General features: G+C 41.2%; 1 protein-coding gene across 2 annotated transcripts in view; it reads right to left on the bottom strand.

Annotated features, from left to right (window-relative positions):
* The window catches only part of NSMCE2 (NSE2 SUMO ligase component of SMC5/6 complex), a 132,304-nt gene that overhangs the window by 98,970 nt on the left and 15,837 nt on the right, over positions 1–17,497 (bottom strand). For both annotated transcript variants that reach the window (XM_085572561.1, XM_021542346.4), the window contains one exon: positions 6,355–6,461. In XM_085572561.1, the coding sequence (XP_085428687.1) occupies positions 6,355–6,461 (107 nt within the window). The remainder of the gene's footprint in view (positions 1–6,354; positions 6,462–17,497) is intronic.

Here is a 17,497-nt window from a genome sequence, read left to right as displayed (position 1 = left end):
CTAGAATTAAAGAGGAATTCCAATTAGAATTCAAGGTACCAAAATAACAGCCAAGAGGAGATCCATTGTTAAAAAAAATCTCTAAAGATGAAGTTCCCAAAAAATATCCAAAGACATTGGCATCGGTACAACACCTTTCACCAGGGTTTTGACTTCTTGTTTTTGATGGTGCACCTCAGTATGATCTGAGTGAATTTCAAGATAGAATAATTTACTTTTACAGCTAGAGAGTCAGGATAAATGCAGCAAAAGACTACAAGAGTTATTTTATTCTCTGTCAGCCCAAGAAAAGATATATCCATTCCACTAAACCCATTTTTCTGGTACTTCACAAAGACCTTCCTGAGCAATTTCTCTGCAGCAGCGGACCTTTTTGATAAAAAGGTCCCAGAATTTTTATGGCTAACAGACGATATTTCAGAATCAAGAAACATTGATGTCAGAGAAAATGCTCTTAGTTCAGCTGTACAGTGAAGGTCACAGTTGCAGATACAGATACCATCAGTGGATTTTGCCCTAAAACATGTTGTCATGACAGTGTAGCAAGAGGGAAAAAAAAGAGCAAAGTGCTTATTAAGAAAGTGTCAGCACCAAACAAGGTTGTTTGTTCCAGGAAACTAGAAAGTTCCATGTCAAAAATTGTTTCACTGACAACACTGTGATGAGTATCACAGTGTCAGTCACTATCAGAGTCCCGAATCAGCTAAAGCACATGAATCCCTTGGGATCCACAGTCTTCCTGGTGCTTATGCCTACAGAAAGCTGTGACAATCTGATTTTTAAGCACAACCCCATCTCTAAGGGGCAGCAGCTGTCACTGATGACCCTGCTGGCGCTTGCCACGTACACTGAACTCAGCCATCATGTTAGTTCTGCTGCCATAGCTGTGCCAGTGAAGATGGGAGCTGGCTGGAACCACATCCTCTGCTTGACCTTACTGCTCCTTCAAAGACCACACTGCAAGTGGAGCTACCACTGCAGAAGTGTTTTGTTGCTTTAGCTTGCTTTGTCAAAAGAGACAACTTGGACATATTGGCAGAACCTTCTCCAATAGGACTCCTGGCCTACAAAGCTATGCTGGCAGAGGCCGGTTAACAAAGATGTTAAGTTCCTTTCATTTTTATGAGACCAAGGAAGACCATCCAAGTTACTACAGCATTACACTATGAGTTTTAAGTGAGGAAACTAGAATTTTGCTACACAGGTTGCAAATCAGAGACCACAAATTTAACTGTACAGTAATTTTAAAACAGGATTCTTTACTTTTCTGCAAAGGCTTTTAGATCACTCACAAACTGCACACTCGGAATACAACCTACATCACTGAAGGGAATTATCCCCCTGCAGGATTACAACCTACACAGTTTGCCACTAAAATAACAGACCCCAATCCTAAGTAATCTGCTCTAAATTACTGACCCATTGAACAAACATCTCCTCTTATTCACACTCCAAGGACCTTACTAGTCTAAAGGGAAGAATCACTATCAAAAATACAAAACAATTTTAAGAGTAGTTCCTATATATCCTGTAGATACAAAATCACTCTTGTACAAGGAACATGGTGCACCCCTCACGTTTGCAAAGGAAGATTGAACACTTGACAAGGTGTGAAGTCACAAAGGCATAAATGACCAACGCATCCAGACTTCAAATCTTCTCAAGACATACACTTACATCAGGTGTATGTAGTAGTTTTGCAGATAAAACCCAACAAAAAACATTTTAATTTCACTTCCTGGGTTCAAACTATAATTAACTTTGAATTAAATTAAAATTATAATTGCTCAAATCAGTCTCCATGCAGGATAATCAGAAAACAAAGATGTCAGCAGCCACTGACAGTGATAGATATGATTCACCAAGAACAACGTGGGAAAGCTCTAGCAGAAGGAGGGATAAAACTCCAGCACCAATGCAACATCTAATATTTCCATCTTTTCTTCAGCTCAGCATGACCTCCTTCCTAGCACTCTTTCAACCAGACTCTTCCCCCTATGTCTGTATGATCTCAAGACTTTCCAAGCCATGTCCTTTACCTTTGCCTCTGAGTGCTTCCTTCTCTTAGTCTTTTTCTTAAATAAGTCTCCTCTGTGTTTCTTTCACCTCGCTAAGGTTTGGAGTTCATTCTGTCACAGAGCTCGGGATTAGTAAAAGGCAAAGTTATGTTTAGCAAAGAAGTAACTTGCAAAAGGAAGCACTAAGCAATCCTTGCCAGAGATGCTATTACCACGTTCAACAATTTCTGGTCACCTGAAAAAGAAACAAAATAGCCCAGGTTCTCTTTTCCTAAAGGAGAAGAAAAGAGAAGTGGGAATAATGTGATTTTAGAAGTTAGTTTCACCTTCCTCATTCTACAATACACTGTAATTCATTTTATCTAGAGAAGTCTGGGGACTTCAGAATATTTACCCCAGCTTTTACAGTCCCAAAGAAACCAAATGCTTGAAAAGCTGAGAGTGTGGTCAGTCCACCACCACCATCCCTGCTAAGCCAGAGACCACAGCAGAAGTAAGGGAGCAGGCACAACTGCCATAACCCAAGAAGCAAGAACAGGAAGACACAATAAATCAAACTACAATGCCAAGTACAACTTTGCTTGAACATTGTGCTCATCAAGTAAATACACCTGTCTGTAGGGTACAACCATGCCCTGCTGACATAAGCCACTTCCTCAGAGAGCATGTGCAGTGAAACAAATGTGCACTGGGTCTTTACATGCAGACAAGAGAATGCAAGGCTAATGACTACGGTTAGATTGTTACATATACGTTAAATACCAATTTTTTATTGTTCACAGTGTATAAAAATGAGCACCTGGCATATTGAAGAAGTGTTAGCTCTATGGATTCACCACCTAGAACACATTCTCTGCACAGACATGAAATAAAATCAAGTATCTTGACTCTGTGTGTGGATTGTCTTCCTGCACACTGGGTGAAAGAATCCATATTTAGGATAACAATATGCTGGCATTCTGGCCACTTGAGAACTCTGAACTTGAGCCTGGGTTCCAATCATTTGGGTCCATTTCAAGAGTATAAAAAATTCTGCCAGAGATACTGCAGCTCCATCAGTCTTTCATTGTTACACTAAAAATAAGAGTGCTGTCTGGCCTTCGCATGGTAAGGACCCAAATATTGGCTCATTTCTTTTAAAAATACCCATTAAAAACGAAAGAAGAAGCTGCAACAGAAGTCCAGTCATTATACAGGTACAAGAAAATCCAGTGGCACAGGGAGTTCCCACAGACAAAGGATTTCCCACAACCTATTGTTGGAAACACTGTGATTCAATTGCTCACTTCTTGCTCAACAGGCTGCTGATTCAACCAGAAGAGGATGCTGGTATGTGTCACCTTCTGCATTCCACCTACTGCAGCCTAAATCAACAAAAAAACTAGCTTTGAGAAAACATGTGACTATATCTCATGCTAGTTTCAAATTATTTACATTACAATCCTTTAGTTGTACAGTGTCACCTTTGTGTCAATGCCATTTAAAGATACACATAATAAAATAATGTATCAGGAATTTTAACTGCTGCTGTCTCTTATCTTGCTAAATTCCAGCTGGACATTTCACTAGAAGCAGCTGGTTAGATGGTGAAACACAGACTGTAATGTACTTTCAGATTCACTGCTGTATGAGGAAACTGCAGACAGAAAAATCATCAACATACAACCTTATAAAATGATCAGAAAAAAATGTGTTTTACAGCTGGAGACAAATCCTGTCCATGAAGAACAGTCTGCTTGTGAAAATTAATGACCTGCTGCAACTGCCCAGAAAAAGCCCTCAGGTAAGGAATTCAGATGGAACCAGGGAGCAAGTCAGTGGAGGCTATTTAAAACCCAAGCTATTCTGCAGCTACTTCCAGGTGCAGCCCTAAATTCAGCAACAGTATCTGTTTCCCAGAAGCAGATTTTAAACTGTCTCTGACAGGTAACTGGAGACGAGCAGTGCAACTCCACAGGCACGGCATGCAGCTAGTCTCCAAAATAAAGCATGAGCTGTTATTTTTCAGAGGACAGATTGTAACTGTTCTACAGCAGAAGTCATTTACATTTCTTTCTTACACTCACAAAGGTTTGTTCTGGATGCTGGCAGGGGAAAGGACAAACAATTCCCTAGAGTGAAGTAGGAAGCAGAGACAGGAGAAGTGTGGCTAGAGGCTAACAGATTATCCATTACCAAATTTATAATCCATGTAGACTCTAAAACATGTTAAATACCTCGGAGCTGCATTTTTGAGACCTCAGGACTGAAATAACAGGAAATGAGCTTGTTTTAGCAACACAAAGAAGCTGCATTAGACAAAAGAGGGGAAAAGGAAAACTAACCCTTCCAGGTGTATTTTTTTGCACATCAGCACAGATACACACACAACAAATACTGCTGAATTCAATTCTAAAAATCACTGCTCTGCCAAAACCATACAAATATCTTCAGTGAAGCAGTTGCACCTGTGTTCAACTTAAAATATAATCTTAAATATCAACTTAAAATACATCTGAAGTAAACAGGACTTGAGTGCTTTGTTGGTGAAGGCACAGACTTGCTCTTTATAGTTCTAAACTTGAAAGAAATGCTGATAAATGGAAATAATGAAAGAAAATAAAAAGCCATTGTTTAAAATTACTTGAAATTCTTATTAGAACAATAACACACAATTATTAATTGGCTTATAATCAAAATATAAACCAACTGTGTTTCACTCAAGTCTGGATATACATCATTAGTCTCTAACAATGACGACTGTGTTACAATTTACTAGGAAAGCTTTTAAAAATCATGAATAGTCCAAATGAAAGGAAGAAGTTCTGAAGCATCCAATATAAACTAGGAGGTCTGCAGTTACGGCGCTATGTGAAGTGAAATGTATATTGCAAGACTACCTGGGGAACAGTGCCTGTATTTACTGCTGTCCCACACTTGCTGATGCAGACATAGTTTTGAACTCCTTTTAAACATGTGTATTTAATCTTGACCGGGCCCGGGACGAGAACGCGCCGAGCCCGGGACGAGAACGCGCCGAGCCCGAACCGGGAACGCGCCGAGCCCGAACCGGGAACGCGCCGAGCCCGAACCGGGAACGCGCCGGGCCCGAACCGGGAACGCGCCGGGCCCGAACCGGGAACGCGCCGAGCCCGAACCGGGAACGCGCCGAGCCCGGGACGGGAACGCGCCGAGCCCGGGACGGGAACGCGCCGAGCCCGAACCGGGAACGCGCCGAGCCCGGGACGGGAACGCGCCGAGCCCGAACCGGGAACGCGCCGAGCCCGGGACGGGAACGCGCCGAGCCCGGGACGCGCAGCGCGCGGGAGCGGCGCCCCCTGGCGGCCTCTGGCAGCACCGCCACCGGAGCTTGTCCGTCCTGTGTCCGTCCTGATTCCGTCCTGTCTCTGTCCTGTGTCCATCCTGATTCCGTCCTGTGCCCGTCCTGTGTCCGTCCTGATTCCGTCCTGTCTCTGTCCTGTGTCCATCCTGATTCCGTCCTGTGCCCGTCCTGTGTCCATCCTGATTCCGTCCTGTGCCCGTCCTGTGTCCATCCTGATTCCGTCCTGTCTCTGTCCTGTGTCCATCCTGATTCCGTCCTGTGCCCGTCCTGTGTCCATCCTGATTCCGTCCTGTCTCTGTCCTGTGTCCATCCTGATTCCGTCCTGTGTCCGTCCTGTGTCCGTCCTGTCTCTGTCCTGTGTCCATCCTGATTCCGTCCTGTGCCCGTCCTGTGTCCGTCCTGATTCCGTCCTGTGTCCGTCCTGTGTCCGTCCTGTGCCCGTCCTGTGTCCGTCCTGATTCCGTCCTGTGTCCATCCTGATTCCGTCCCGTGTCCATCCCGTGTCTGTCCTTTGTCCGTCCCGTGTCCTGGGCAGAGCGAGGCCCGGTTAACAGAGCGAGCAACCCGCCAGCTCATCCTTCAGCAGCCGAGTCAGGCGGCAGGAGGGCAGTGGGAAGCAGGCTTTAAACCATCGGCTCTCTGCAGCCACAGCCACCAGTTTGTTCCTGAAATCAACTGCCTCACTTCCATCTTCCACAACACACGAGGTGGCATCGCCTGAGAGCAGGGCATCTTAACTACAGTGTCCTCAACCCTTCCCAGAGCATTGCCCATATTCCTAACAGTGCGGGTTTGGTGGGGGGAAGTTAAAAACTCTGCCACTCTGTCGGAAGCTGGGAAAAAAAGAGTTGCAAGAGTTGCACTGGAAAATTCAGTATTTTATACCTGCCAAGGAGCTGTCTTTACAAAAAATATAACATTGCTATATTGTTTAAATATAACATTTGTGTCCTTTAAAAGATAGTATTTGAATAAAGGTATGTTTTCATAGCTTAATAAGAAGAGATAATTTACCTGATGTATGGTTTCTTCAAATGCTTTTATATAATTATTAAGTTTTCTGTCCATTGTAGCATATTCTAACATGACTTTTTCCATATTGTTAACTTCTTCTTCATCATCTGCAAAATAAAATATGTGGAACATGGGTAATCAATTGCATTATTTTCAGGCAGCATTTTTTCTTCACAAATATTTTACTTACAAGTATTTATACCATGAATATCTAACACATTTGTAACTCTCAGCAGGTGTTTTCAAGCTACTCAAACATACACTTTTTTTTCTCATTTTGCAACTGTAATCTTTGACATTTCTTGGGTAACTTGAACAAACAGCTTACTAAGAAAGACACTTCCCTGGTTTCATGTGAACAAGAGAGAGTATGTGTAATTTCATCTACCAACACCTAGTCATTAGGCAATCAGGATATATTCTACAAAAGTTATATTTCATGACTCATCACACTGCCTCAGAAATAGGCAGAATAAACCTAAATGCCCTCTCATTACAGTATAGTACACAGATATAATTAGAGCTCTTATCCCCAGTAAATACAGCTACAGGAAAATCAAAACAAAGCTAGCATTTTATAACACAGGAAATAATGGAAGAATGGATAGAATTGGTGATTCAAGCAGTAAAATTCTAATTGCCAGGGAAAATCAATTAACACAGGTCATGTGATTAGTAATTTATATCTACTTTTATTCTCTTCTACATTCCTCGTAATTCCACTCCTTTCATCTCTAACTACACCTCTGCTTTCCCATTCTAACGTTGCTGTGCATCTGCTTAGGTAAGAAACCACTGTAGATGCCACAAGGCTGAACAGCCACAACTGTATATTCCTGACACAGCTGCATGTACCACACTAAATGCTGCCAACTGCAGAAGGACAGCCAGCCACAAGCCCTGAATCCATGCAGGAAATCAGGAAGTGAGGAAACCTATGTTTCCACTTCTGCTACTACAATTTATTCCTATCCTGCAGTTTCCAGGCATAGAGAAAGCAGCTGGATGCAGCTAGACTCTGTGAAAGAGCCCCAAAGTCTGCCATGCAGCATTAGGGGTTTGTCATTTGATGGAGTACTCTTTAAAAGTACTTAAGTAGCCAATCTGTGCTGCTACTTTTAGGAAGAAAATTGTAGTACAGCTTTTCAAATTACTTTTTCTGGTGAATAAAGGGAAATGTCTTCTGTCTGGCAAGCTGGCACATTGCTTAAGTTGCTAACGGTATTATTATGTTAGAACATAAAAACCTATCTCTGCAGAAAGTTGACACAATTGTATGTGGCCATCAGTTTGGGAGCAAAATCCGAAATGTATCGCTCAGAGACAGACACATCACACTATATTGAAACAGTGATGGATCAAGGAAACAAAGGAAAAGTGCTAAGATATATTTACACAAAAGAAGTTACATAATAAGCTATGCTATTTTGTGAACAGGACAATTACAGTCGTGACATTTCCCTTAATTACATATAGGCTTGGTATGTATCCGTTTTTCATTACGTAGATGAATAGATACTGCAGACAGAATATTGGCATTCCTGGAACTTTCTTCTGAATAATCAGCATTTCCCTCTCCCCTTTCCCTTCCCTCCCACCCAGTTTCCATGTCCTATCTGGTAACTATGATCACACTATTTTTCCTTCCTGCTAGGAAGCATATGAAATGCCTCCTTCAAGGCTGACACAAAGGACACTCCATGAATCACAGGAAAGGTTTGTGAAGCAAATAACTGTCATTCTCCTCCCATGGCCAAAATGAATCATATTCAAAGAAACTACAGTGGCCTAAATATTTTAAATATCTTTTTTAGGGGAAAAGAAGTGCATTGTTAAATGCCAAGTGAGCTGTACAAATGCTGTCTTTCCTAACAGTATAAAAATAACTTCAGGTGAAGAGTAATAATTTTGCATTCAACTTGAGAGATGTATTAAAATAAAGCTAAAAGAGGCAGAACATATCTCAGCAAGAGGGACACTATCTCCAAATAAATCTACTCTACATTCTTCCTGTACTGACCATTCCACCCATCCACCAGGCTGCTTTAAATCTCAATGCTGTCCACTGCTTCTTCCCTGATGCTGCTCCTTCACACGTTACACACATCCTGGGAAATTGCTGAACGTGCCACTAGCACACAATCATACCCTGTCCTTGGACATACAGATAGATCTGAAGGACTGTGTACAGGTCAGTTGTTGTCCATACCCTATTTCTCCTCATTGACAGATACTACAGTCCATTTTCTGTCTGAAGTTCAATCCATAGAGTGCTGACAGCTAAGAGTAAATCTCCTATGTTGCTCCCAGACACTTACCTCCCCATCTCTTAAACAAGATTTAAAAGAAAACTTACAAGTTATTCTGTTTGCCTTTTAAAAGCTCTCATTGTTCTACAGTACACACAGAATAACCTGCTGTGCAAGGCCCCTCTGCTTCCCCTCCCCTGAAGAGCATTTCTGACCGTCCCTAGCAGGAAGCAGATGAAGGGCAGAGCTTGGGTGCACATGATAATAAACTGTGGATGTCCGTATGGGGGTGTAAAGTTTAACAGCTCACAAAGGCAGGGATCCCAGCACCTTTCTTTACAACAGACTCCACCTGAGGCTAATCAGAACACACCAGCTGACCTGATCCTACTAAGAAAGAAAAAATTAGAGAAAACTTTTCTCTCCTCAACACCATCCCACAACTCCTTCTCACAAATCCAACCACTACAGCAGCACTACAGTATCAAAATAATTAAAATGTAATAATTACATCAGGCTTTTGAAATATTCAAAAGGCATTGCTTGTTATTCTCTCTGCAAGCGTGCTGCTGCTTTTGTTCCATATGTGAGGGTGACAGTGGAGATCCATGGTAAAGAGATTGAAGGCACTGACTCTTTTCCAGCAGACCATGAGCTGACTGCTGAATACCCTCCAGCCAGACTCCAGCTACAAAGCCAGACAACTCTCCAAAGTTCTCAAATGTTGCACTCTGGAGACCAACAACCTAGCTTAACACAAAAATCAAACACTTTGCAAGTGCTGGATGAGTGCCTTTCTATTATCTAATCAAAAGTAATTCTAATCTTATTTCTAATTCATATCTAAGGAATGCATTCCAAGCTGTCTGCATATGCTTTTAGCTACTGCCACAAAATACCATTGAAGTGCATAGTGTAGTCTCCTTGTTATCTAGGCTAAATATGTTGAGTTTAGTAAGCATTTCTTCACAAGGCATTTCCCTCACCACTGAGAGATTAAACATTTTGCAATATTGCATTTTTACTCACAGAAAGCCCAGTTCAAGGCCATAATTTCATTTTCAAAGGCCCATGTGCATCATGTTAAAATTAGCTGGCTAAATATGCAGTTTGCAGTTACGAATTCCAGCTCATACGACTTTATGATCTCTTATTATAATGGAAACGGATATTATTCTGAAGTCTCTCTAAATATTAAATAACAAAACTACATAAAGTGACTAGCAAGGGTTCAATTTCTCACTTCTGATCAGACCAATCATGCTCAGGTGCCTTCATGCTGATTTAAACTATAATCAGTCAGGACTAAGTTATGTATCATGAACCCACAGTGTTAAAAGAGAAGATGCAACAGCAGAGTCCAGTCAGCACTGATTTAATACATACTATAGTAACAGCCATCTAAAATTTACCCAAAATTTGCATTTCCTAACATCTGAGTTCATATTTACTTTAGTTTCCTGTATACATCCACAAGTTAGCAGAATTTCTAAAGATTTTTCATAACTACCGCTTTCTGTGCAAAAGTTACCACATCAGTATTTTTAGGGCATTACAGCTGTCCTGCAGCCAGTACACACCAATCTAAAGAAACATTCACTTCCACTGCAGACAATCTTAAACACAAAGTGGCCTTGAATACCATGAAATGACAGGAAGGCTCCAAACTTACAAATACAAATGTACTTAAAATGAATGCTTAAGCACAGACAATGTGGATTAAGATGAATAGATACATACTTTCATATCTTTATAATATTGGCTAACAAAAGTCAAAATTTCCATTTAAAGAAAGCAGGACATGTCAGTTCTACCTTTGGCACTACATATTAGTTTGTTTTGAAATTCAAGGCTACACTCTGATCTTCCCATGATTCAAGGCAGAAGAGGAATGGTATACCATTGCCTGGAAATTTTGACTGTAGATTTCAGACTTTTAAAACACTCGTAACACAAACACCCATCACTTGAGCCATTAGCAATAGTGGTAGTAGGCAGTTGTCTTCATATGCCCCAGTAGCAGATAAAATACATGCTTTGCCAGCAGGTTTCAAGTTACTGCTGACAGTAGAGGAACACAAGCTTTCTGACTCCCTGATTTAGTTCCATCTTTTGGAGGAAAAAATACAGTCTCAATACAAGATAAAACTAAGTATTTTTGCTGACATTTTTAGTAAGCCCTTCATTTACAGATCTGAAAGTGTTAAGACTACCCAGTTCTGGTCTACCCAAAACTGTTGATAATTCAAGTTGGCCAGTAGATCTTGAAAAAACTCTCAACCAACCCACACTCTTTAAGAACAGATTGGCAACATACTTGGAGAAGACAGTAGTGATGCTCAGCAGTGAGAGGACACAAACCTGTGTAGGAGAGCACTGTCTCATCGCCCCCCTCTGTCTACATAGCAGTGAAGCTTGCCACAGCACTCCAAACTATACAGACCAGGAGGAGTTTAAGCAGGAGACTGATTGCTTCTGCAGCACTGAGGGTATAGGTCACTTTTTCTCCTGCATACATGGACAGCTCCTCAGAAAGCTTTCATCGAAGATTTATTTGAAAATCTCATTTCCTTGACCTGCAACATACTTTACGTATTAGGCTGCAGAAAGAGCAGCCTACAGAAAATTCTAAACTAAAATAAATGAGAAGCCATACAGAGGAACAGCAAAAAACTGGAGAAAAACAATTTCATCTCCCAAATGCAGATTTCTTCACATAGAGAAATAGCTGAAAGTAGAAAGCCCAAAAAATCTCCATGGAGCTGTCTGGACAGGGCACTAACCACTGCAATTCATAAAAGAAGAAAAATTACTGTTGATAAGAGGAGCAACAACCATACAGGGAATGGCAATTGGTGGAATTAAGGGGAATGTGGGGTAGTAATTGCAATATTTCCCTCCATGTAACATTCAGAAGCTACTTACTGCTAAAGCAAGTCATAATGAAATCTCCAACTTGTCAGGAAATGCCTTAACTACGCTTTAGCACATTTGAAGCTGTATTTCCCTCACTGTCCCCTAACAAAGCCACTCTTTCTGCATAGAAAGTTTTCACACACACAGAGTTAGAGACTGAGCATGCATGATTTTAGAGACCAATACTTCCACCTAGATACCAGACTCACAAAATTAAATTATATGAGTGACAGAAAGAGAAACCTATGCCAGATGGGTGGGCTGGCTTGAGCAGGGGATTGGGCAAGATGATCTCCAGAGGTCCCTTCCAACCCCAGCCATTCTGGGTTTCTATTACATTCTTCAGTATTTGACAACATCGTCTCTAAGCCATTTTTCTGGAAGATGGTCTAAGTGAGTTCAAGTCCTTTCAAGGAAAGAAGGGAGAGGAATGTGAGTTTCCAGTATTCTACCAAAGAAAAAATCTAAGTAGGAGGAGCAAAATTGAGAGGAGAGTGTGAGGCAGGAATAGCAGTACTTGGAAAGGCCAGCACAGAAAATAAGAACACAGGTAGCACTAGAACTATCACTTGTGATTTTTAAAGTTTCATCTTATTTTCTATTGGGCTTCTGTTAAGAAACTGCAAATTAAACTGCAATACTTGAATTTAGGTCAAGCATTTTCCCATTCCTGAGTAAAGTCTTCTGAGGTTGTATTTTAGAAACAAAAGGGCTGTGTTTTTCAGTCTGGATTTAAACATTTGCTTTATCCACCAAGTAATGGGGAAAAAATATCTTCAATTATGCATTTCTCTCTGCTTAGGTTTTTTTTGTTTTTGTTTTTTAAAAGTCAGTTGAGCCAAGAGTTTGTCTGTTAGATTACAAACTATTCATGACAAAAAAGTCCTTGTCTCGTATTACAAACCATTTCCCTGTAGGCTATGACTGTTTGAAATAGGAACAGAGTCCGTGGCCCAGGAGACTCCTACCAATCCCATGGAAAAGAAACCCAAGTACATTACATTGTAGAGAACCAGAATTTCAATAAAATCATATGATGCATGGTCTGAACACCAACCTTGAAACATCTCAGTTGCTGAATGCCCAGTTTGAAACATCTCAGGGGGTCAGTATTTCCAGTGAGTGGGTGTTGCACACATTCTGAAAGCAGCCATTTCAAAGTGGGCACAGGGAAACTGCAGCACTTGGCATTACTAACTACTTTTGAAATTAACTGTATTCTATAATAATCACAACACTTTTCCTCAACCTGAAACTCCCTTAAACTCCATCACCAGCAGAACAAGGCCAATAGTGCTTTTGAAAGCAACTTCCTTACAGTACATTTTTTTCCTCCAGACTACCAGGGGAAGGTTAAAAAAGCTATAAAAATCCCAGTTTAGACATGAGAGCAGTAGGAATGATCTATCTGATCAGGTATATCAACCATGGTACCCATACAGACTGCAATGTAAAGAATGAAATTATCACCGAACACCAAATGACACTATGCTGAGCTAATGAAATAAACAGGGTTCTTACACAGATTTTGATGTAGCAAAACACTCCAATATTTGCTGACATGCTTTTCTGTATAAAATCCAAAGTAAAATATAATTCAACACAAATAGAGATGGTTTAATTTAGGCTGAGATACACAAGTAATACAAAGACATAAACTAAACTCTCAGAGAAGTAAACATCTGCTATGAAACAGAAATATAGTTTTATAGATGTCTACATATTTTTTGCTATTGTAAGCTCTATACTTGATGCCACATGCAGGAAGGCAGGTAGTATGCACACAATTTTCCCAAACAAAAATGGCATTTTGCTTGACTAAACACTAAGGCTTGTACAATACCCAGACTATTTCCCTCCCTTCTGACAAGACATCAGCACTTGACCAGCATCTCTTTTCTCCTTACTAAATTCCAAGATCATGGTAAGGTTAATCTTTATTTTACCAATAAATGCCTACTTCATTTTGCAGAAAGACCAATTTAAAGTTAACAAAGACAATATACCTAGTAAGCAGAAGCACTGAAAGGAGTATAAAGCATTTACAGGATGCAATAGTTTTCAGAAGCAATTCAAGCTCTGCACTATCATAATTCTACCAGTCTCCTGGCGTTACTGTGACATGCACCCAGAATTACAGTTCTCTCTTCAGCAAATGACTAAATCAGCATTCCTCAACACTAGCACAATACAAGCCCAAGAAGAACAGAAACACAAGTAATGTTGACAGACAAGCAGCAAGAAAACTCCAAGGCTGAGGTTCACATACATTTTCCTTGGCAATAAAGTGAGTTTCACAGGTCATTTCCCCAGGCACTCATCCCTGATGTTGCTCTTCTGTTCCTTGTCTGCTGCCCATCAGCCAGGATAATATAGTCTTTCATAGGGTCATACTATGAATTGGATTAATTAAACAATTCAAGCTAAAAATAGCAATTTGTCCTCCAACCTAAATCAACTTGTTTGCCAAGAAGAAGGTAAAGGAACCACACCTGTGTACATAAAAATAAATAAAAACACACCTTCCCTGTGTTTTTCTAAATATATATACTTACAATATATAGAAAATACATACTTACAAATACACAGACACTCGCCTATCAGTCTCATCCCAGTGGATTTTTACAGGTGATGAAATTAAGGCTGAAAACAACATTTACAACTAACTTTAATGGGAAAGAATTGTCCTAGACTAATAAAATGTTTCTTGCCTCTGGAAGCACGGACATGTCTGCACCACACAACAGAGCCTGGTTCAGTGCCCCAAGCTGCTTCTGAGCTTGCCTTCTTCAGAACAAGAGATGTGAGGGCTGGGAATATTTTAAAATAAGAGGTTTAGTGCTATCCTTCTTCTACCCAATTTGTCCTCTCAGAACTTGTTACAGTAACATTGGAATTTGGGAAAAATTTTCTTGAAATATTTTCCCTTAAAAGGAACAGCAAAATATTTGTTAAGGCCTTGTAATTGCTATTATGTCTCAGAATACTTTGTAAAACCAGTATTTAAAATGAAGAATTTAATTTCAAGACTTTTAATGGGTCTTTACTGTTCCATAAAATACTCATAGGCTGCTTTATGTATGATTTCCCATGGAAAGGAATATCAGCAAAATATTTTTTTTTATTATTCCAAAAAGTTCAAGTCCTAATTTCCAACTTGTTAGATCTTTTTTAAGCACAATTTCTTCTGTATTACTCAAGATCTCTACTGGCATATTATGAATTCTACAGAGATAATACATGCAGTTTTTATTTACAAGTCAACTGTATTAATGCTTTCTCTTGCCAAAACCCAATTCTTCTCATATTTTAAATTGCACTGACAGGTGAAAAACAAATATTTTAGTGTGAAGTGCAAGTCTGTCTCTAATAAAAGGTATGATTGTTATGAGCCAGCAGTAAATAATACCACTAGGTTTTTCTTGCTTCTGTAAATGAACCAATTATATTTCTCATCTTAGAGAAGCTCATTCAAAGAACACCGTCATTAAAGTAAATGCGGTAATTACTTAGAGTTTCCTCCATTTAGGGGAAACAGGAAATGTGTTGGAAAGACTTTTCAGAGAAAAAAAATCAGTAAGATAGGAAAACAAGCCCTTTTCACACAAGGCCTTCAAATTCTCAGAAACATTACCTCTCTGTCCCAAAGTGGAGGCAGCGTAGCTCAGGGCTAATAAGCCCTCATCAGAGCTTATTTAATCACTGTAATGTTTCAGTAAATGTAGCTGTCTTGGCACTGGGCTTAAGCTGCCATAGTTTCTGAGTCTGGTGCAGCTACATGTGAGCTGAAGTCCAATTGCAGGGACCAGACTTGTGGCACTACAGGAAACAGGAGGCACACGGTGACATGGTGCATCAGCAGCGTGCTGGCCGGACACGGCGCCGTGACCGGCGACAGAGCACGGCACAGTCACCTCCCGAAGCGGCCAAGGGCTGTATCGTGCACAGGTCTCGCCCTCAGACCTCACTGCCCACGGGTCAGTCCTGCTGCTGTGCACAAAGCGCTCAGCAAATCCCAGTGACCACCCAAGTGCCCAGCAGAGCTCAGGGACCTGCTCTCTGCAGAGCACTCTTACAGCCTGGGGTTCCCGGCTCCATCCAACCCCGGCTGCCGTGGGTGTCCCGATAGCGCTGGGCTGATAAGCACAACCTGTCCAGGTCCCTCAGGCAAGCTCCCAGCCACGGGCAATCTTAGCAAGCAGCTCAGCTCTTGAGATCAGCTCTTTGGTGAATTCAGCTCTTTAGTGATTTCAGCTCTTTGCTTGCTCAGTGCCTTGGCAGACGCAGGGATGAGAGAGGAGAAGGCTGTATGAGGTTCCACAGCCGTGTCTTTATTGGCAGCTCCTGCGAAGGGTTTCAGTGGCAGCTCTTCTGCCAAACTGGGCAGAGATGGGGTTTATATAGGGTACAGAGGTGCTGGAAATGGTCCAATAGTAAGGGTCGAGGCGAGTATGACCTATGGTCTTACAGAGAGATAAGGAGGGTCCGAGGGCACAAGAGGGGCTCCTTTGGCCCAGCCATCGTGACTTGGCATTTCTTACCCTGGGCAAGTGACCGCCAGGGAGGCCTCGCAGGGCTCTGGCTGCTACAACGCACGCAAAGCCCCACAAGCAGGCTGCAGTGTGCACGAGCCCTAGTCCAAGGGAAAGCACCAGAACTCGTATCAAACAGGAAGCCAAAACCAAGATAATCCCCTCACTCCAAGACAATCCATCACTGTCTTGTTTCAGCGTGGTTCAGTGGTCACAGCTACATTCACACGCACAAAAAACCCACAGAATCCAAGCTAAGCTTCCACAACCAACTGCAACAGCTTCATGCAGGCACAAGCGAACACTCATCAAGCACTTAAATGTTAACATTACCAACCCAAAATGAAACAGATGGGGGAGGAAAAATGCCAAAATATGTCTGTTTTTTCAATGCCCAGTATTTTGATTAGATGCTTAAAAACTTTTTTTTTTTCTCTGAACCCACACAGCCTCCCAGTCTAAATTTTGATATTTCTGCTTCTACAGCCCTTGGCATTCCTGACTTCAGAATTTAGAGGTTATGGGTAGCCCCAGACAGAGCATGGCTGCTCTTTTGCTAACCAGCTGGGGCATTGGCTGTGCTGCAGCTGAGCAGCAAGCTCAGGATGGGAAAACAATCCAGTTTTACAGGCAGCTTTGGAAACAAATCTGGCTGGCAGCAACTCCACATTTTGCACCACTGTGAACAAAGCAGTGAAGACTCTTAAAACAGAGCTGACAGTGGTTTATACACATAAATGAATAAACAAGACAATTCACATTCATAATATACAGCTGACAATAGAAAGGTTGATGTTTTAAAATCAGAAACACTGATATGTAAGATTCTCAGAAATGTGAAGGTTAGTTGAAATTGATATAAGTATCATCTCCAAAGTTAATTTTTGCAAATGCAGATATTTCCATGTGCTTTGGATATTTTCCAGTTTCTGCTGAAGAGAACTGACAAACAGGAAACAATCAAGGTTAAACTAAAGGACTCTAGAAAACCAATGTCTCATGTAAGCAAAGGTCAGGTGATGTTCCTCAAGCAAACATCCAATTCAGCATGAATCACATATTGATGTGGCACTTGAAGTGCTAACCGTGCCACAGTACTTAAGCTAGTGCTTTCAGAGCCCTGAATCCTCAAAAGGACCAAAAAAAACACCCAAAACCCCAACACAAAAAAACCCCAACCCACATAACCCTCTTACACAGACAAGGCAAAGGCAAAGACTGCACACAAACTTTAAGTGTAATGAAAACCAGCATTTCTTTCTGCCTCTAGCAGGCTTCCTTTGCATAAAACTTCTTCTGTGAATTGGCAGATCTCCTCTTTTTGGCATGAATTGCTGGTATGTGGCATTCATTCTGCTGCTTGAATGCTGGTAAGTCACAGAGCTAAATCTTTCCATTGCTGAAATTTCATTTCCCACAAAATTCATACAAAAAAATTCTCATATT

This window comes from Lonchura striata, chromosome 2, assembly GCF_050655825.1.
Source record: "Lonchura striata isolate lonStrDom1 chromosome 2, ASM5065582v1, whole genome shotgun sequence".
Classification (NCBI taxonomy): Eukaryota; Metazoa; Chordata; class Aves; order Passeriformes; family Estrildidae; genus Lonchura; species Lonchura striata.
The sequence above is the reverse complement of the archived record's forward strand: the minus strand, read 5'-3'. Positions and strand labels throughout refer to the sequence as shown.